Below are 21394 nucleotides of genomic sequence, written 5' to 3' on the forward strand. Positions count from 1 at the left end.
GGGGATTGCGTTTCTGACAAGCTCTTTGCAGGGACGATGTGAACACACATTGAAATAGTCCATGGCCTGCCAAGGGTGCCCACCCGAGTCCTCAAAGTTGTTCTCTCCTTCTCTCCAGTGCGGAGGGCGCCTCCTATGAAGTCATGCAGATCGATGTAGAAATCCAGGAGCCCAGTGACCCACCAGCCACACAGCTTGTTACATGGCAGGTTGAATATCCAGGAGACATCACGTCTGACTTGGGCGTCTCCAAGATCTACGTCAGCCAGAAGGACTTGATTGGTGTCATCCCACTGGCCATGGTAAGAATGTCCCTGCCCTGGGCTGTTAATACAGACCTCAGGGAAAGGCAAGGTACCACACCGCGACCCAAACACAGCGGGGACATATCAGTGAGCTCAGAACCAGGGTGGGGGGAAACTGAAAGCTGAAGTTACTGCAAATCGCCGATTCTGAAAAAATGTTTTTCTAAATAATATCTTTAGAATATTCTTGAGAAAGTAATCAGAATCCAGGAATTAGATTTGGGTCTTCCATTGTATGAAAAGTATTAATGATTTAATCAAGATGTTTGTATGATACATTGGAGACTGTTCAAGGATCTCAAACACATACACCTGCAGAGACCAAACAGATCAAGTATCTGAGTGAAATGTGGCAGGTGACTTGAAAAACACCTACCCAGTGAAAAGGCCCTGCCATGTTTGCCATGAAGGAAAACCAAGCCGGATTCTGAATTCTTAATATCTACTGACTTTTCAAGAGAAGCTGTTAATATAGTTTTAATGTGAAACACCAGTTTGTTCCTGTTAGAACTAATTTTTTTAATCAAGCTTATCTAAAAAAGAGTTAACTATAATTCATTCACAGGCCATCTATGTATAACTTGTCATCTACCTCTAAAGGATTTAGGATTCTAAGTCTGTCCACATGTTTCCTAGAATTTGTGGAACAGAGGTGGGCTTTCGTCCTTGAAAGGACCCACCCCCTGGTTGCTATGCAACAGAATACATTGCCTGTGGGAAGACTAATCACCCAGGTTCACCTAAACAAAGCACACTAATGTCCTCTCTAGCCCCGCCTTTCCCCGGGGCCTCTCTGCAAAGGAATAACACATTTTCTTAATGTGAATTTTCCCAGTTCAAATGCCTTGGGATTGTGAGTCTGCAGACGGTAATTTGAGCTTTCTCCTGTTACAAAAGTACTTTTACTGTCGGAAGTGAGGGATGGGTTGACCTATCCGTTGACAGCCTGCTGTCTCCCCCTCACCATCTATTAGGAACTATTGACAAGTGTTATTATGTGGTTGTGAAAGGACGTCAGGAATCAGTCTTTCAATACAAGGTGACGGGGACAGTTGCCTAGTGACAATAAGTTAGTAATTATGCTGTTCATTAGGAAACGCAAAGTTGTTGAGGTCCTTCAGTTGATGAGGGCTCTTATTAACGATTTCTTTTATTTTAAAGGCACCGAGCCTCCCCTGGTACATTATTTCATGTGTGACAGCAGCACTCCTTCGTTTAGGCTATTAGTGGTTCTATTACTGGGGATGGCGAGACCATTTGTCTCAAATAAGTAATTATTTGAATTTGCTCCCTTTCAGCACCTTTGGTCTGATGAGCTTTTAGTGGTGCTCTGAGCGGCTTCCATTGCTTGGCGCTGTATCGGGCGGTGTGCTTGGTTCCCTCGCTCAGCATTTCTCCTGCCTGGACTGTCCACCTGTTCCAAACCCCCTCATGCTTCACAACTCACAGGAATCCCCATGCTCACAAGAGCCTCTTTCCCTGTCCGCCGCTGGTCTCTGAAACCGTTCTCCCCTTACATCAACGTTTCTGGCTATGATACGTGTAATCACAGAAGTGTGTGTAATGGCAGAGCTAGAAAGAATCTCAACTAAGACCTAGCTGACCCTTTTATCAGTTAGGAATTGCATTTGGCCGAGAACAAGCCCTAACCATAACCCTTACCGTAACCCTAACAAACCCCACTCCACTCTACCCAGGCCAATAGTGGCTTTAATACAAGTAGGTTTCTTCTTTCATGTAAAAGAACTCCTAAAGTTGGTGGTCTAGGGCTGGTATGGTTCCCCATGCTATCCGAGATTCAGGCTCCATCTTTATTTCTGCTTCAACAGTCAAGGGTATAGATTCCATCCTCATGGTTACCTCATGGTCCAAAATGGCTGCTGGAGTGCCAGCCAGCATATCCATATTCTGCTTACCGGAAAAAGTAAGAATGCAAATCAAACTGAGTCAGTTCCTTTTCCCTTGCAAGAAGTCTTCACAAGAATCCAACATAATATTTCTGGGTATATCCAGTTAGCCAGAACTTGGTCATATGGATGTACTTAGTTGGAAGAAAGGCTTATAAATTGATTTTTTAGCATAGCACATTGCTCAGGTTTTGTTACAAGGGAACAAGAGGAGATTAGGTATTCTGAGGTAATGAGCAGTATTTGAAACAATCCTCCTCCATTTCCACATGAGGAAACTGAGGCTCAGAGAGGTCCCTCATCCCGGCACCTGAGTGTTTTCCATTCTGTATTCATCTTTATGAGCCTCCTGTTGTATTTTTTAGATTCCACATATAAGTGATTTCCTACAGTATTTGTCTTTCTGACTTATTTCATGTAGCATAATGCCCTCCACATCCATCCATGTTGCTGCAAATGGCAAAATTTTGTTCTTTTTTATGGCTGAGTCATATTCTATTGTGTATATGTACCACATCTTCTTTATCTACTCATCTGTTGATGAACACTTAAGTTGTTTCTGTGTCTTGGCTATTGTAAATAATGCTGCTAGGAACATTGGGGGATGCTCACGATTCTTGAACTGAAATGAACGAATTACATTAAAACATGTTTGGTCTGGGCTTCCCTGGTGGCGCAGTGGTTGAGAGTCCGCCTGCCGATGCAGGGGATGTGCGTTCGTGCCCTGGTCCAGGAAGATCCCACATGCCGCGCAGTGGCTGGGCCCATGAGCCATGGCCGCTGAGCCTGCACGTCCAGAGCCTGTGCTCCGCAACGGGAGAGGCCGCAACAGTGAGAGGCCCGCATACCGCAAAAAAAACAAAACAAAACATGTTTGGTCTGATGAGTTTTTACTAATACTATCTGAGCATCTTCCTCTGGAACTAAGAGTAAAGTCTTCAGAGTACCGACCCCCAGTCTTTTGTATTTGGAGTGTTCTGAGTCTCTTTTCCAGAGAAAGCTGCTTCATTTCACCTTTGACTTGACTGTTAAAAGGACTTTTGCCATTTTTAGGGGGGTTACCTTCCATAAACAGGCCTTTTGCCATTTTATTTCATCTTTACTTTGTTTTTGTTCATTATGCATTCACTGAGAGATTTTGAAAGACGTCTGATATCATTGCACCTATTTATCTACTCATCTGTGTTACACATTCTTGAAATGTTAGAGAGGCAGAGGGAAGGCCAGCGCACCTGGACCACGATAAGTCCATGAGGGGAGAGTACTTTGAGTTGAGCTCAGGGTCCCACAGGGGCTTGTAAGCTAGAATGAGGTGAATCTTTAAATGTGATGGGGAGCCACTGGAAGGTTTTCAGCACAGCAGCTGCTGCACTGATGTATCTTTTTAGAAGAGCACTATGTTGAGAACAGATTTGGGAGGGCACCCCTGTGTTCACAACAGCACTACTCACAATAGCCAAGACATGGGAACAGCCTAAATGTCCATGGACAGATGAATGGATAAAGAAGATGTGGTACATATACACAATGGAATATTACTCAACCATAAAAAAGAATGAAATGCCATTTGCAGCAACATGGATGCAACTAGAGATGATCATACTAAGTGAAGTCAGAAAGAGAAAGACAAATACCATATGAGATCACTTCTATGTGGAATCTAAAATAGGACACAAATGAACTTATTTACAAAACAGAAACAGAATCACAGACATAGAGAACAGACTGGTGGTTGCTGGGGGCTGGGGGGCAGGGGTTGGGGGAGGGATGGAGTGGGAGTTTGGGGTCAGCAGATGCAAGCTATTATGTATAGAATGGATAAACAACAAGAGAGCACAGGGAACTATATTCAATATCCTGTGATAAACCATCATGGAAAAGAATATTTTTAAAAAGTATGTATATATATATATATATATATATATATATATATATATATACACACACACACACACACACACATATATATATATATATATATATATATAACTGAGTCACTGCGGTACAGCAGAAATTAACACAACGTTGTAAATCAACTAGACTTCAATTTAAAAAAATACAGTGTGGAGCAAAAGAAGCAGGGGTGGGTGGAAACTGTGTGGTTATATTTACATAAAGTTCAAAAATCAGGCAAAACTAAACCATAAAGCTAAGGGTAATGGCTACCTTTAGGAGAGAGAATTCATGGAGATGTACAGTTATGATCTGTGCATTTTTCAATGTATTAAGTTAAACTTGTTTAAAATATATTAAACATTATTGGCACTGGCAAAAAAAAAGTTGTAGTTTTAGACCCAACCCCAAAGTTCTGTATATCTCTATGATACCAACGCACAAACTTGAAATGTTTAAAGGATTTTCTATTATAAAATATCCTATGATTTACCTTTTTGCCCTCTGATCTTTGCACACATCTCTGATTAATTCCCTGAGATAAACCTTTAGAAATACATTTGAATCAAAGGATGGGAATCAAAGGATTTGCAATACTATATTTTTTTGATAACGGTCACCAAACCACCTTCTGTAAAGTTTAACCAATTTACTATTCCACCTGCTGTGTGTAATGATACCCATTTCCTTGCAACTTCACTAACACAGAATATTAAAATCATAAAGTAGACCATTTGTTAAGCAAAACTTATATCTCAGTGTGGCTTTGATTGGCCCTGTTTTGTTTACATTTTAAACATTTCCTTATTAAACGCTTGATCTTAGCCACCTTTCTTTTCCTATTGGAAATTCAACTTCTTCTTATTTTGTCATTTAAAAAAGTAGTTTTTTCATTGTTGTTTAAAAACACAAAACATTAAACTTACCATCTCGATCCCTTTTAACTGTACACTGTATTGCTGTTAAATATTTTCACCTTGTTGTGCAGCAGATCTCCAGGATGTTTTCATGTGGCAACCCTGAAACTCTACATTCACTCAACACTAGCCCCCATCCTCCTACTCCCAGCCCTTGGAAGCCACCTTCTATTTTCAGTTTCCATGTATTAGTGATACCAGCCTTTTGATCGACATACTGCAAATATTCCTCCCAATTTACCGTTTGCCTTCTGATGTCACAGATCGTATATATAATAGCATGCAGACGTTTGGGGGGAAGGTATTTGTTTAGTTTTTATGTAGTCAAATCTACTGATCTTTTCCATAATGGACATCCTTCCTCTCCCCCTAATTATAACCAAGAAGAAAAAACATGCCTGTTTTATGTGTTCTCGTAAAACCTCCAAATATTAAAATACCCGCACACAGCATATTTGAATAGGTAGAACTGTAATCTTCAGAAAAGAATGCTAAAAGTAAATGCAGTTGTGACTCCTTGTACTCTTATTAAGGATTTGAGATCAACTCAGGAGTGAGCACATGACCCGCTATTCTTTGTAGGATGTATAATTCCATCTCCAGGAAAGCTTTGAGATGAGATGCAGTTAAGCCCTTCCATTCAAAGCTCACTTTCCAAAAGACGTTTATTTCTTCCTCGATATTTTGCTTATTTTTTCCTGATGTCTATGGCCTTAAAACCTTTTCTTTTCTTTTTTTTTAATCCGTTCATGTATTTCTAGGACTTTTATCACATTAGTCTTTTTTTCTGTTCAGGAAATGATGCCTTACTATCTCGTGGGTAAATCTTTGTTGTTGTTGTTTTGTTTTGTTTTGTTTTGTCCTTTGGGATATAATTCTGAGGAAAAGGTCATTAAGTGAGCATCACCATTAATCTAATTAGTGTGTATCTGTAACTGCATGTCAGTGTCAGATTCTGGAGAGCAATGTTTGCATTTCTTAGAAGAGTTGGAACACATCCTTCTGGGGTGGCAGGGGGTGCCCAGTTTCTCAAGCACTTCATTATTCTTCTCTCCTATCTGCCTCCTGAGTTTCCACTGAAATAAGTGTTTTGAGCTTCCGCCAGGATTCAGACATGATGATACTGATATTCATCACTTTGAATGCCATACCAGCTAGTGGAATATCCTTTCAAACATATTAACATGTGCTCTTTATTTTAAAATAAAACAAACATTATTTTCATTCCTGTTGGGCAGTGGCTGTTCAGGTACCATAACTGTGGTAGCTGTTCTAAGTGTGGGATGGATGTGTGTGACTCAGCTCTCCTCTGGTTTGTAAGGATACACCGTTTTACCATGTTGGGTTTCTGATGAGTTTCTCATTTCGCTGTGTCTCAGCCTTGACCACTGAATTTTAGTGATTAGACTTGAGTTGTGACTTTAGATGGAATGTAATCAGGAGATACAGTCTGGACAGACAGGTTATCCTTGAAAAAAATCAAAGGAGGACTCTCACCCTAAAGTGATTTGGCGGTGGCAGCCTTTCATGGTGTCTACATAAGATGCTATAAGAGTACAGGTGTGTCTCCCAGACCCAGGCCTGCAGCTGCTTGGAGAAGACCAACAGAGCTTTTTAAGCAAGACCAAAGAGTCATACGTGCCATGTGCTCTTTGTGAGGTGCAATCTGATGTATTGCAAGCCTTTCCACTAATGTGACACTCATGGGAGCACAGATACAACTCAGACTTCTCTGTATAGCCCGCCACCCATGCCACCTCCTCCAGGGGGTCCTCCTGGATCCTTACAGCCAGACCTGACTCTTGTTGGCTCTTCTGCTCCGTCTACCGCATGATTTCCTTGCTCACATCGAGGACAGTAGTCAAGTTGGGGAACTCAGACACTCCTGAGTTCTTTTTGCCCGTTGAGATCACACCGTTGGAAGCCAAAATGGGCAAGAGCCATACCCAAGATGCTTCGGAAGACCTAAACTCAGGATGTCCATTTGATCTTCCAAGTCCTTCCTTATGTCAACTTATTGTTTGAACCCCACCTAAACCCTTCTGATCTCCAAGTCTCTCTTCCAAAGTAGAAGCAGCTAGACTCCAGTGCACCACCCCTGACTTTCCATTTATTTCCAACTCAAATGCCTTCTTCTCATGAGCTTGCATTAAGGGCCTCTGTAACCCAGACGATGGCAGGTAGGAGCCATGCAGTTAAGACTTCACCAGACCCTTCACTTACTTGATTGAATCTTGAGTTCTTTCTTCTATAATTCTTGGGATTCCAAGAAAGTAATCATCAAATAACGTCTTCCCTTCTCATCTTATTTACATCTTCTTAAATCTTGCTGATCGGGGCATGTCCTCCTAAATCTAGGATTCAGTAGAAATTCCATTTCTGTAAACCTCACAGACAAAACTCACCCACGTGTTCATAACCATATAATTTACTGTTGTAAAGCTTCTGATGAAATAAATGCATTTTCAGTAAACTTTCCTGAATTGAATACATTTCTCTTGTTAAATAAAATGAACTGCCTTTTCATCCACTGCACCCTCTCCTCATCTTTAGAACCCTCAGGACTTAATCTTCTGGCTCATCCGCCTTCCCTGAATTATCTCCTGCCAACTCTGTGATTGTTATCAAACGATGTCCCCTTCCCGTTTGTACACCTGGCAGAAGGCAGGGCACCACTCATAGTAGAAGCACAGAGAACAGTCTTACCACCCACTGGGATACATACGGGTCTGTGGAATAGGGTCACACTGGCTGCTTCATCCCCCATCACTTGTGAACTTAGCACAGGTCGTTGGCCATGACAGTCACCTTCTGAGATCAGAACTTGAGAAAAAGCTCCCAAATTATGGGAGGAAACTGTCTTTTCTGGCTCCAGTAATGAAGTTTCTTTTTTAATTTTTGGCATGAAAGCAGATTCTTGGCTCCTTTTTATTTGACTTTTCGTGATACCCTTTTTCTGTGTCAGCCTGTTAATTAGTACGCCAGATACCCTCTGTTGTTTTCCTCAAGACTTTTTGAAAATTCAGTCACACTGAATAGCACAGCACTGCTTTCATTTTTACACTTTCTCAACCAAGTACAAATTAAGATGCTGCAACAGGCCTTGAGAAAAATCTCTGCTCCGAGACGCACTCTTGCTTTGTGTTTCTGCTGAGTCACCATGACCCCCCCTAAACAGCATCAGTAATAATGACACCAGGTACCTACTGTTTATTATGTACCAGGTATGGCTCTAGGTACCTCCTTCTAGGGATTAACTCCTTCAGTTCTAACAGAGACCCATTGATGCTGGTACTACTCTTATTCCCATTTCGCAGATGGATGAAAGCACACTGTGTTTGAAGAATGACCCCGAGCGATTCAGCTGAGAAGCTGAGCTGGAAGTAGTTTCTAGACTGACGAGCTCCAGAGTCTGTGCTCGCAACTCGTGCACTGCACCGCGAAAACAAAGTTAGGTGAAAACGAAGTTAAGGCTGTTGACCAGTTCAGTATACAAAGAGATCTTCGGAAAATGCGAACGCAAGAAAGCACACTCATAAAAATATGAAATTGAGAAGTCTTACTGAAATAGGAAAAGTCATCTGAAAATGAATTATTTATTACGAATAAAGCCACAGCCTTTTCTTTTCAGCCCACTCTGCTGCCTTTGATGCTCCCTAATGAGCTGTCCTCTCCAGAGGTGATTTATAAGGAGACAGCAGCGGCTGCACCTCAGGGCTTTTAAAGACACATGGTACAAAACTAATCAGGAGACTTACTGCTATTGTTGTCTGTTGTGTGGTTATTACAGCCCCAGAGACTGTACAACCAACTGCTCTCAGTGGACAAATGCTCATAATGTAACTCATGTTGTAGACACTACAGAAAGGCAGTCCATTCACAAAACATGCACTGAGTTCCCTCTACGTGCCAGGCACTGGCCTTTGTGTGGAGGGGATAACAGAGCTCGTATCCCGCTCAGGGGAGGTGGCTGGTAAATAAGTAAAAATGTACCATATGATCCAGCAATCCCACTCCTGGGCATATATCCAGAGAAAACTCTAATTCGAAAAAACACATGCAGCCCTATGTTCATAGCAGCACTGTTAACAATAACCAAGACATGGAAGCAACCTAAATGTCCACTGACAGATGAATGGATAAAGAAGATGTGGTATATACATACAATGGAATACTACTCAGCTGTAAAAAGAATGAAATAATGCCATTTACAGCAACATGGATGGACCTAGAGATTATCATGCTAAGTGAAGTAAGTCAGACAGAGAAAGACAAATATCATATGATATCACTGATATGTGTAATCTAAAAAAAATGACACAAATGAGCTTATTTACAAAACTGAAATAGACTCACAAACATAGAAAACAAACTTATGGTTACCAAAGGGGAAAGGGAGGGGGATAAATTAGGGGTTTGGGATTAGCAGATACACTCTACTACATATAAAACAGATAAACAACAAGCACCTACTGTATAGCACAGGGAAGTATATTCCATATCTTGTAATAACCTATAACGGAAAAGAATATATATATGTGTATAATTGAATCATGTTGCTGCACGCCTGAAACTAACACAACTTTGTAAATCAAGTATAGTTTAACTTAAAAAATAAGTAAAAAATAATTGAGCAAGATGGATTCAGAACTGACTTATGCTTGGAAGAAGATAGAACAGGATGTTGAGAAGAAGGAGGACTGGCTGGGTGAGCTCTTTGAGACGGAGTCATCTCTGCAGAGGTGGCATTTGAGCTGCAAAGAAGGATCCAGCATGGGGAGATCCAAGAAGAGCTGGCTTTGCAGACAGAAGGAGAAGTGGATGCCCAAGCAGGGCCAGCTCGATGTACCTTGGAATGGAGAACGTCCAGTGCAGCTGGGGAATAGTGAGATGGGGAGATGAGGTCAGAGCAGTCAGACACTGGATTAGGTACCTAATCAGCCATGGTGTGTGCAGTAGGATTCTGAGTTACTGTGTTTAAATCTCATCTGATTCATGATCTATTTTTTAAATATCACACTGAACACTAAGGGAAGAATAAATTGGGGCGGGGGACAACAATGGAAATGGAAAGACCATACTGGAGGCTCTACTTTAATGGTCCAAGTGGAAAGAGATGAGACCTTGGGCTAGGAGGATGGTGATACTGAAGACAAATGGAAGGTCTCGGGATGTCCTTTCTAAGTATAGCCGTCAGAACCTGCTTATAGACAAGGAGCGTGTTTGCATGGGAGAGATGAAAGAACCTAGACTAGACGGTACAGTCCAATAGGACTCTCTGAGGTGATGCAAATGTTCTAAAATCTGAACCTTCCAATATGGCGGCCATTGCCACGTGGGGTTATTGAGCTCTGGAAGGGTGGCTAATATCTCAGAGGAACTGAATTTTTATGTAATCGAATTAATTAAAATTTATATAGCCATATGAGCTGGTGGCTATCAGGTTAGACAGTACAGTGCTAAGGTTTTGGCTTGGGAAGCTGAGAGGGCTGTCATGCTATTTTCTGAGGTGGTGGTCTGCACGCTCACCACGTGGTCTGTGGACCCACACTCCACTCTTCTGCACCCTGAGCTATGCCCCTGGAGTCTTTCCTGTATGGATTGCCTCCAGTGGACTGCTTTGTCCACTGGATTCTGGTTGGGTCCAGTCAATGGAGAGCAATGGAAGAAGATCAGATATTGGGTGAAGAGAAAGGTTGGGTTTTGCTTCCCCTACCTCCTTCCCTGATGGGCCACAGTCTCTCGATGGCTGTGTTGCTCTGTCAATGGCATCAGCTCCTGTCAGTCAACATTCTGGATAAGGAACAGGATCAATACAAGTTGTGGGGTTTGTGTTGCCAACACAAGCATCCGTGTCCATATGCACTGATCGTTGTGTTATTCACACTTCTTCTACAATTAGGTGAAAGTATCTGATGCACCATTATGTCTTATTGTATACTTCCTGCCCCCAAATGCATACATTGAAATACATATTATTTTATTATAAACGATTTGCTTTTATTTCTCCTTTTATAATTCAGTTAAGACATTATATTGTTTTTTTTAAGCATGTGTGTTGGTAGATTATATTCATTATGGTTCTTATTTTGGGATAATAAATTCAGCACTACTTCATTTGTTATATAAAAGGAGCAATAGCTCAAATAGGGCTGAAAACAATGGCGTTGGCAAGTGTTTTCCGTGAGGGCACGGGTAGTAAATATTTTCAGGTTTGCAGGCCATACGGTCTCTGTTACAGCAAGGCAACCCCACTCTTGTAGCTCAAAAGCAGCCATAACACAGAAGCACATGGGTGTGGCTGAGTTCCAGTAGAACTATTTCTGGGTGCTGAAATTTGAATTTTATGTAATGTACATGTGTCACCCAAAAAAGTATGCTTCTCTTGATTTTTTTCCAAATGTAAAAACTATTTTTTTCTCTCCAAATATAAAAACTACTCTTAGCTGCAGGCTGTACAAAAACTACAGCTGGCAGGCCATAATTTGCCCATCTCTGGTCTAATGTAGACATAGCCTCTTCTTATCTTTGTCTCAGTTTCTCCTTCTGGAGGTTGAGAACATCCCTCCCATGGGGTCCAGTCATGCTATAAGGCTTGACCTCCTTGCCTGAAGACTTCCCTAAAAATAGAAACAAATTTAAAAGGTAACATTAGCATGAGGAACGTGTATTTTCTGCAGTAAAGAGGGATGCATTTCCCATCGTATTCCACTCTGTGGAGAGTTTCCACAAGATTCAGGCAAGCCAGAGCAGAGAGTCTGAGCCTTGATCAACATCTCAGGTTTAACAACTCAGCCCCATGCTTGTTAATTCCCCTCTTGACCAAACCCTTCTTGACACTTACAGTCAAATGAATGTCTCACGTCTTTTCAGAGTCCTGGGAGGTCCCCACCCTCAGGATGTTTATTCTTCTTAAATCTGCCTCAGTGTCCCTCATGCTGTTTGGTTAACATCATCATCTTCCTCTTTGGTGATATCCACTGGACGATATAAAAATTTGTTGGCTGTACACCTTCCATTAACCTTTCAATTAACCTCATTATCAAAGAGTTGAAGGTGGTACAGGAAGGAGAGAGGTGGTAACCGATTTATGAGCACGCTTGCCACTGAATCTCAGAGCCAACAATTCCTTGCCTCTTGAATTATTTCTCAATGCCTGGCTCCACTCCAAGACCTCTGAAATCTTGGCAGCAATTACCAGAAGGTGAAAACACCTCTCAGAAAATGGCATTGCATGGACGATCCATAGGCTTTTCGGACATTTATGCCAACTTCCAAGCCACTGTTGTCTCTCCTATCTGTGAAATTTATCTTTCTCACAAGAGAGACCACCTAAACCCAATTCAAAATTTTGGAAGATCTCAGGATCCACATAATTTTGAGAGACCATCCAGCTCCACCTGGCTTATATGTCAGGGTCAGAGTTTGGCATTACATAGCATGTGGTCAAGATCATGGTCTGTAAAAATCCAACTTCATCAGAAAAGCCTTCCCTGACCACCCTATCTAATGAGCATGTTCAATAACTCTAACCCCCTTATCTTCATTTTTTTTTCATCATGGTATTTCTTGATACCTAACATATCATAGATTGATTTTGTTTTGAGTTTGTTTGTTTGTTTGTTTTGTTTTGATTTTGATTTGAGTCTGCTTCCTGGAAATTCTCTCATCCATATTCTCATCCAGGAACAAGATTCATCCTCAGACTGATTCCCTCTTGGTAACAAAATGCTGAAGACTATACAGATTGCACATCTTCATTTTTCCAAACCCAGGGGGAAGAGAAATGGTTCCTCAGAGAAATATCTGTGGCTGTTAATGGGAGAGGAAAGAACTGGATGCTGGAAGGGTCACAAATGGATTCCACTGTGCCTCTTTATGTTACCCAGTAGAGGTGAACTTTCATAGATTTTGCAGATTTACTCTGCAAAGAAGCCTGCAAACCCATTAGACAAGACTGAGAATTCAGATGTCTGGCTACATAGCTTCTACAAAACCTGGTGACTCCACTATCCAAAAGTATTGTCAAGACATGAATGAAGCATTTGTTGTCTTTTTAGTAAGAACTCAAGACTTTAAAATGCAGATTCAGTTCTATTTTTAGTTTTTTAAGGAACCTCCATACTGTTCTCCATAGTGGCTGTATCAATTTACATTCCCACCAACAGTGCAATAGGGTTCCCTTTTCTCCACACCCTCTCCAGCATTTATTGTTTCTAGATTTTTTGATGATGGCCATTCTGACTGGTGTGAGGTAATACCCCATTGTAGTTTTGATTTGCATTTCTCTAATGATTAGCGATGTTGAGCATCCTTTCATGTGTTTGTTGGCAATCTGTATATCTTCTTTGGAGAAATGTCTATTTAGGTCTTCTGCCCATTTATGGATTGGGATGTTTGGTTTTTTGATATTGAGCTGCATGAGCTGCTTGTAAATTTTGGAGATTAATCCTTTGTCAGTTGCTTCGTTTGCAAATATTTTCTCCCATTCTGAGGGTTGTCTTTTCATCTTTTTTACGGTTTCCTTTGCTGTGCAAAAGCTTTTAAGTTTCATTAGGTCCCATTTGTTTATTTTTGTTTTTATTTCCATTACCCTAGGAGGTGGGTCACAAAGGATCTTGCTGTGATTTATGTCATAGAGTGTTCTGCCTATGTTTTCCTCTAAGAGTTTTATAGTATCTGGCCTTACATTTAGGTCTTTAATACATTTTGAGTTTATTTTTGTGTATGCTGTCAGGAAGTGTTCTAATTTCATTCTTTTACATGTAGCTGTCCAGTTTCTTATTGAAGATGCTGTCTTTTCCCCATTGTATATTCTTTTCTCCTTTATCAAAGATAAGGTGACCATATGTGCATGGGTTTATCTCTGGGCTTTCTATCCTGTTCCATTGATCTATATGTCTGTTTTTGTGCCAGTACCATACTGTCTTAATTACCATAGCTTTGTAGTATAGTCTGAAGTCAGGGAGCCTGATTCCTCCAGCTCCGTTTTTCTTTCTCAAGATTGCTTTAGCTATTTGGGGTCTTTTGTGTTTCCATACAAATTGTGAAATTTTTTGTTCTAGTTCTGTGAAAAATGCCATTGCTGGTTTGATAGGGATTGCACTGAATCTGTAGATTGCTTTGGGTAGTACAGTCATTTTCACAATGTTGATTCTTCCAATTCAAGAACATGGTATATCTCTCCATCTATTTGTATCATCTTTAATTTCTTTCATCAGTGTCTTATAGTTTTCTGCATACAGGTCTTTTGTCTCCTTAGGAAGGTTTTTTCTTAGGTATTTTATTCTTTTTGAAGAACCTAGGGGCAGGACAGGGATAAAAATGCAGACGTAGAGAATGGACTTGAGGACCTGGGGAGAGGGAAGTGTAAGCTGGGATGAAGTGAGAGTGGCATTGACATATATACACTACCAAATGTAAAATAGATAACTAGTGGGAAGCAGCTGCATATAGCACAGGGAGATCAGCTCGGTGCTTTGTGACCACCTAGAGGGGTGGGATAAGGAGGGTGGGAGGGAGATGCAAGAGGGAGGGGATATGGGGATATATGTATACATATAGCTGATTCACTTTGTTATACAGCAGAAACTAACACAACATTGTAAAGTAATTATACTCCAATAACGATGTTTAAAAAAAATTTTTTTAATGCAGATGCAGATGTCATGTAATAGAACAGCATGTGAAAAACAGCCCCAAATAAGAGAGTCTCCAGGGAACCTTATTTTTTTTCTTTTACACCATGTTTGTCTTAGATAAGTAGCCATTCAGCATTCACCAGTGTTGGCTGTAAAGCATATGGGAAAGTAGAGAAATCTCATTTCATATAAAACATGAAAAATATAAATACAAACATGTTGGTAATTACGTGACAGTCATAATGAGAAAAAAAATATTAAAATTTTTGAAAAATTTTTTCAAATAACACATTAAAATATGTGTTTTCACAAAGTCGTGGTTGTCTCATGTGGGACTGAAATATTTTCCCAGTCTTCTTTAACTCTGGGAAGTTATCACAAAAAAACATTATTTTCTTGACAGATGCTAAGAAAAGTGGAAATTTCAATAGATGCTGAAATTTGAGTTGGTGTAGAATTAAAGAAAACTCCTTTTTAAGTAACAATTCCACAACTTCTTTATTAATCTTTGTGTGATGGGTGGTAAATGCAGAGTTAGAGCTTTACCATGGGGCAAATAAGAAAAAAAAAATCTGCCTTCTCCGTTTGTATAAACCAGTCTTTTCAGTTGTGTGGCTCAATTATCCCTTAAATTTAGGCTAAGCAAAAGTGATTGATTTATCCTTAAATGCAATTTCTCTTTTGCTTCAAAGAGCAGGTTATGATGCAAATGCAGAAGACATCACTTTCCTATGCTTACTTTGGTGGAGGAGACTATCTTTTCCTCTTTTTCTTCCCTCCTATTCTCTCTCCCCTATTCCTTTCTCTCCTCCTGTGTTAGTCAGGGTTCTCCAGAGAAACAGAATCAATAGGAAATAGATAGATAGATAGATAGATAGAGAGATAGATAGAGACATAGATATATCTATCTCTATATCTATGTATTTATATCTCTATATCTATATATATATCTAGACAGAGAGACAGACAGACAGATGAGGGAGGGTATATATTATATACTTATCTATTATTATTCTCCTTTTCTTAACATTATGCTATATTATACTATATTAATATTACATTACAAACTAAGAAAAGGAAGAAATTTGTCCCTTTTTTCCCTCCCGGAGATGGGACATCTCATCTCATCTTGTCCTGCTTTCAGGCTGGGATGTGTACCACCAGCTCCCCTGTTTCTCATACCTTCAGACTCAGCCTGGACTTACACTGCCAGCTCTCCTGGGCCTTTAGCTTGTGGCCAGCAGACTGTGGGATGCCTAAGCATCTTATTATTGAATTTATCAGGTGTCAGTGTGTTATCAGTTGAGACACTTTCAGAATGCAAGAAACAGGGGACCCACTTCAAGCATGCAGACACAAGGAGCAAACTTCTCATGCCACACCCTAAGGAGTTTAGAGGGGCAGTGTCTGGGGTGGCCAGTGCAGGTGCCAACCCTGTTTCACTGTAATCCTCTCAGTCCTGCTCGGCTGTTGCTGGACCCTGTCCTCCACACTCCCTTCCTGGTTATCACCAAACCACTGGAGCAAAGGGATCCAGCCAGAGAAAGAAGAACAGCTGTCCTCCAACTATCAAACGGAAGTCCTTCCTCTTGGTCAGCTCATTCCAGATTAGGCCATCACCGGCCCCTAAACAGTCACCAGATATTCTGAAAAGTCTAAGGCTGGCTTCCTAAACTCGTCATAGCCAAGGAGATAGTACTGACATGCTCGGTTAAGAGGGCGGGTAGCGTCAGCATTCTCTGAATCCACAGGCTGTAAGTAAGGATGGATATTTGAATAAAACCAGGTTTCTGATAGTAAGGAGGGAAGGAAGAATGGAAACATGAAATTACATGAAAGTTGCCTAGACAATCCCTGGCAGAAAAATACAGGACAAATATGATTGCATAGGGTTTTGGGTGAAAGGAGTTAATTACCTTTCCATATCACGTACAAAACAAACCTTAAAACCTCCAACAAAAACAGTGAAAAACTTCCTATAGAAAAGGTGATCGAAAAATCAAAATAATAGACATGTGAAGAAAGAACCCATCCTTCATTAGCAAAACACACCTGTGTACAGTAGGAAACAAATTACTTCCCACCTTCGGAATATCACCAACGGTACCGTGGTCCTCACTGAAGCAAACATATTGATCCTGCTATAGCTCATCGTCCATAGCTGATCTGAAATGCTTGGTGATATTAAAAGCTGAAGATTGAGTGACAGCCAAGGTTTAAAGCCTTGAAATGTGTTTATTTATAACCTGTGAATTTCCCATTAAAAGGGATTTTGCCAAACATGAAACAGAGTAATCAGACAATCTGAAACTCAAGTCCAAACTAATTCTAATCACATTTTCCTAAAGAATCAGCACTCTCCTTCAGAATCAGTTTAATTCTCTATGGCTCGCCGGTGGTGAGTCTTTGGTTGATCAATTCATCTAAGACTAGATTGTGTTTGTCTGTTAATTTCTCTGTTTGGAATGTGTTCACAAAGCTTAGAGTTCATCCCCAAGGCCATAGCAAGTGCATGTGTGTCCATTTTGCTACTAATAGAACGATCATATGTGTCGGAGAATATCATGACTAGATCAGAAAAGATAGAAGAAGTTACTCTTTAAGTTTTTTTAATTGTAAAAACATGAGAAATATTAACAGTAACAGGAAGAAGGGACTTTTTTATGCCTTGTCTAAAAAGGCAGCTGTACCGTAAAACAGCAGAATGACTGCCCTGCAGCAGAATTCTTCAGAATTACTACCCGAGGGATGTAGTACTTACAGTTCAAAGTGATTTTTTTTTAACAGAACTTATTTTTCTTAAACCTGTCAGCAACAAACTGTGGGACAGGAAGCATTTAAACTGCTCGCTGTGTTCCATGCAGATCTGTTTGCCTGACAATTTTAAAATGGAAATGGAGGCTATCAGTCCTTATGAATTTGTAGTTATATGCAAGTATAATAAGATAACATATGGAAAAGCAATGGAATAATTAAGAAAAGGATTTTGCTAAGCATGTTACCAGAGATCTGAGAGTTCTATCCATAAATCTTGCCTTTCTCCATTTTGAAAATATGTGTGACTAGCCAGTTAATTCTTTTAACGGATATAAGCAGGTTAGGTGTTACCTACCTCTTAATGTGTATAACAGATTCATCTTTTTAAAAAATAGGAAAAGTTTGAACTCATTTCCGAGATACAAGACAGGTGGCAAAGTTAACCTCCCAGTCTATGAATCCAGGTAGTGATGGAACCCAGGGCCCATGTCTTTCTAGAAAATTCTGTCCTTAATTTAAAGAAATTCCCTTTGTGGTAATGAAGTTGGGGAATCATAATAAGCATACAATTCCATTACTGAGAAAAGGGCTCAATCCTGCAAAAGAAAGAGACTGTCTCATTTATTCATTATCTAGGGAGTTATTGTGTTTTGTTACCTGACTCACCAGGTAGGCTCTTTATAGAACTTCTTATTTAAGCTTCACAAAAACATGAGAGGCATCATGGCCATTTTTCAGATGGGAAAACTGAGACTCGTGGAAAGACAATAAGCTACTGAAAGTTACACGGCTAGAAAGAGTCTGGTACTTGTTAACCAGCAGCGTTTAAGTGTGGAACTATGCCAGTAAGAATATGCAGAAGCATCACTTGCCCTCTGAACAGAGATGCAGGACATAAGGCACATCTATGTGCCTAAAGATGAGCAAACATGCAACACCAGTCCCACACATGAGTGGATGGTAAAGGTATACTTCATGCAATGATCCTGTATACGTTTATCTTCAAACTGGAAGACGAAAAAGCAGAGCTGTGGTATGACTAAGTGGTAGATGGATGATGTTAGGAGCTTTCTGAATGACAGGAGAAAATAAATGAGACTCCCAAGAAATAAAACCCATGTCGCTGTCACCTCTTCTCATAGTAACTTTGGCAAGTTTCTGTCTTCATATCTCTCTTTTCTTATCTATGAAATACTGCCGCATTGAGCCCATCCATTGAATAGAATTCTTGACATTTTGTTAGATCAGTGTGATATGTTTCACAACAGCGTATGAATTTTCCATGTTATGATGGAATTCCCTCTACAGCACCCCCACTAGGGAATGTACAGGCTCTCACTGATCTTCTCTGGGTATAGAGAATAATTCCCTGCCTCTTAGGGAAACCCACACCATAGACATAATAGGTAAAAGTAAAGATACGGGTAAAATATGGATATGAATATGAATGATAGAGATAATTTAGCTATAGGTGATGTATACATAAAGACAGAGAGAGGGCTTCCCTGGTAGCACAGTGGTTGAGAATCTGCCTACTAATGCAGGGGACACGGGTTTGAGCCCTGGTCTGGGAAGATCCCACATGCCACGGAGCAACTAGGCCCGTGAGCCACAACTACTGAGCCTGCGCGTCTGGATTCTGTGCTCCGCAACAAGAGAGGCTGCGGTAGTGAGAGGCCCGTGCATCGCAATGAAGAGTGACCCCTGCTTGCCACAACTAGAGAAAGCCCTCGCACAGAAACGAAGACCCAACACAGCCATAAAAAAATAAACAAACAAACAAATAAATAAATAAATAATGACATTACAGAAGAGTATTTAAAAAAAAAAGAGAGAGAGATTTGTAATGTTCAACATCTAGTGGATGGCATCTCTGCCATTTCACTACCCACTCAAGTCATCTTTGATACCCCTCTGTCCCGTATCCTTATATTCAACACAGTACCAAGAACTTTTGATTTTACCTCCTAATTCTCAAACCCATCCTTCTCTTCCATATCCACTGCCACTGTTGTAGTTCAAATTATCTTCATTTCCAGTCATAACATATGTTTCATCCACTCTTAATCCCTCTGCATTCTGCTCTCTACATTGCAGACAGTAATCTTTTAGAAATTCAGCTTTGATGATGTTACTACCTTCTGTTTGAAACATGTGAATGACATGACTTATTGCTCTGGGAAGAGACACCAGAATACTTAACATGGCACGTGAAGCCTACTTACTGCCTGTGATCTACCCCTTGCCTACCTTTCCAGCCTCTTCTAGCATCATCGTCTTTTACAAGAGAGCTGAAAAGCATAGTTTTCCCTGCCCGAGGAGTTGGCAAATCCAGTCTTTCTCCAGTTTAAATATCTCTCAGTTCTTTCAACTGTTATCACTGTCTAACTATGCCAGGCATTCTTCCCTAAATACCCTTGGGTTGGTTAGTGTCCTTGGAGATGACAGTTTCTCTTCTTTTCAGCATTCAGTTGTCCATGAGTCTCAATTTTGATCCCAAACTTAATTTTTAGTCCTGGAACTGAAAATAGTATTCAGGGCATGAACTGACAAGAAGAGAGTGGAGCTGGGCTTTAATATCTTATTTTGGGCAACATATTCCCCCGAATTCCAGCCAGTTTGCCATGACCCTTCTTGGGAGGCTGCTTGGCATTGCCGACTCCCAGTTACATAGATCTGTGCTCTATTCACATGTGGGTCCTCAGCTGCATCTTACCGATGATTGTTCTGGCTCAGTGAGGGTTTGGGGCCAGGAAACTAAGCTCGTTGGATGCAGTCCATTGTCATTCCAGCTCCTTGAAATATTTTAGGATCCTGAATCTGTGATGGAGCATTTTGATGATACATCTCAGCTTGATGTCATGTATAACTGTAATTAGCATCCTATCAGTGTCCTCATTCAATTCATTAGGAATTCTGAACAGAACGTGGATGAGGACAGCATCCTCTGTGGAATTCCAAAGCTTCTGAGATTAACACACATGCCAGCTTTATTTCCGAACTCACGGGCTAATTTCTTGAACCCCTTTTCTCATTCCTTCTCATCTACCTACCTGTTCTGCTCCAGGGAAGTCCTTAGAGTTCCTTTCTGCCTAATCTAACCCTTTGGTGATTGCATCCTTTCTTGTGATGTTAAATACCATCTAGTCACTGATCATTCCACAATGTGTGTCTCCAGCCTGGAATTCTCCCCTGAGCTCCAGTTTCCACAGCTACTCTTGGCTGTTCAGTAGGCGTTTCACACTAGCATGTCCTAAACCAACCCCCTGATCTTCACACTGCAAATGTATTCCTTCTGGAAATGTCCCCATTTCAGTCAGTGGTAATTCCATAGTTCCAGTTGCTCAGACCCAAACTATGGAATCCTTCACTCTCAGACCTCATATCCAATCTCTTCGTTGGTCCCGATAGTTCTACCTTCACAATAAATCCAGAACCTGATCATATATCCAGCTAATACTCTGGTACAAGACATCAGCGGACATGCCATCTATTTCACTTGATCTTCAGTTTATTGTTTGGTTCCTCAAACTGTAAGTCCATGGGGGCAGGAATTTTTGTGTGTTTTCTTACATGTTTATTCTTAGAATCTAAAACAGGTCATAGTATACAGTAAGTGTTCAAAAATGTCTCAGATGAATAAATCATAGATGCCCCCTCATTCAGATTCGTATCACTTCTCACTGTCCACAATAACATGACGAGATATTCTATCACTGTCTGACCAATATCCCAGTTCAACATGTCTACCATATTCTAAAAATTAATAAAAAGTTTTCCCTAAACCTTTACTTCTCATGTTTTTAGCCTGAAATCTGTTCTCAAACCAATAACCTAAGAGTTGTCCATGGTACTGACTTTTCGTACCCTACGTGCCAACCAATAACCCTATTAGTTTTGTCTCCAAAGTATATCCTTGAGTTTGATCTCTTCTGCTATTCCCCAAGTACAAGACACTTTAATTTCTTGCCCTA

At 40.6% G+C, this 21394-nt stretch overlaps 1 protein-coding gene across 1 annotated transcript in view; it reads left to right on the top strand.

Moving 5' to 3' along the window:
• TMEM132D (transmembrane protein 132D) overlaps positions 1–21394 on the top strand; it is a gene marked incomplete at both ends in the record, with an annotated part of 636473 nt that overhangs the window by 438133 nt on the left and 176946 nt on the right. The window contains one exon of the mRNA XM_079717165.1: positions 119–302. Within this exon, the coding sequence (XP_079573291.1) occupies positions 119–302 (184 nt within the window). The remainder of the gene's footprint in view (positions 1–118; positions 303–21394) is intronic.

Source organism: Hyperoodon ampullatus (assembly GCF_949752795.1).
Source record: "Hyperoodon ampullatus genome assembly, chromosome: 13".
Lineage (NCBI taxonomy): Eukaryota > Metazoa > Chordata > Mammalia > Artiodactyla > Ziphiidae > Hyperoodon > Hyperoodon ampullatus.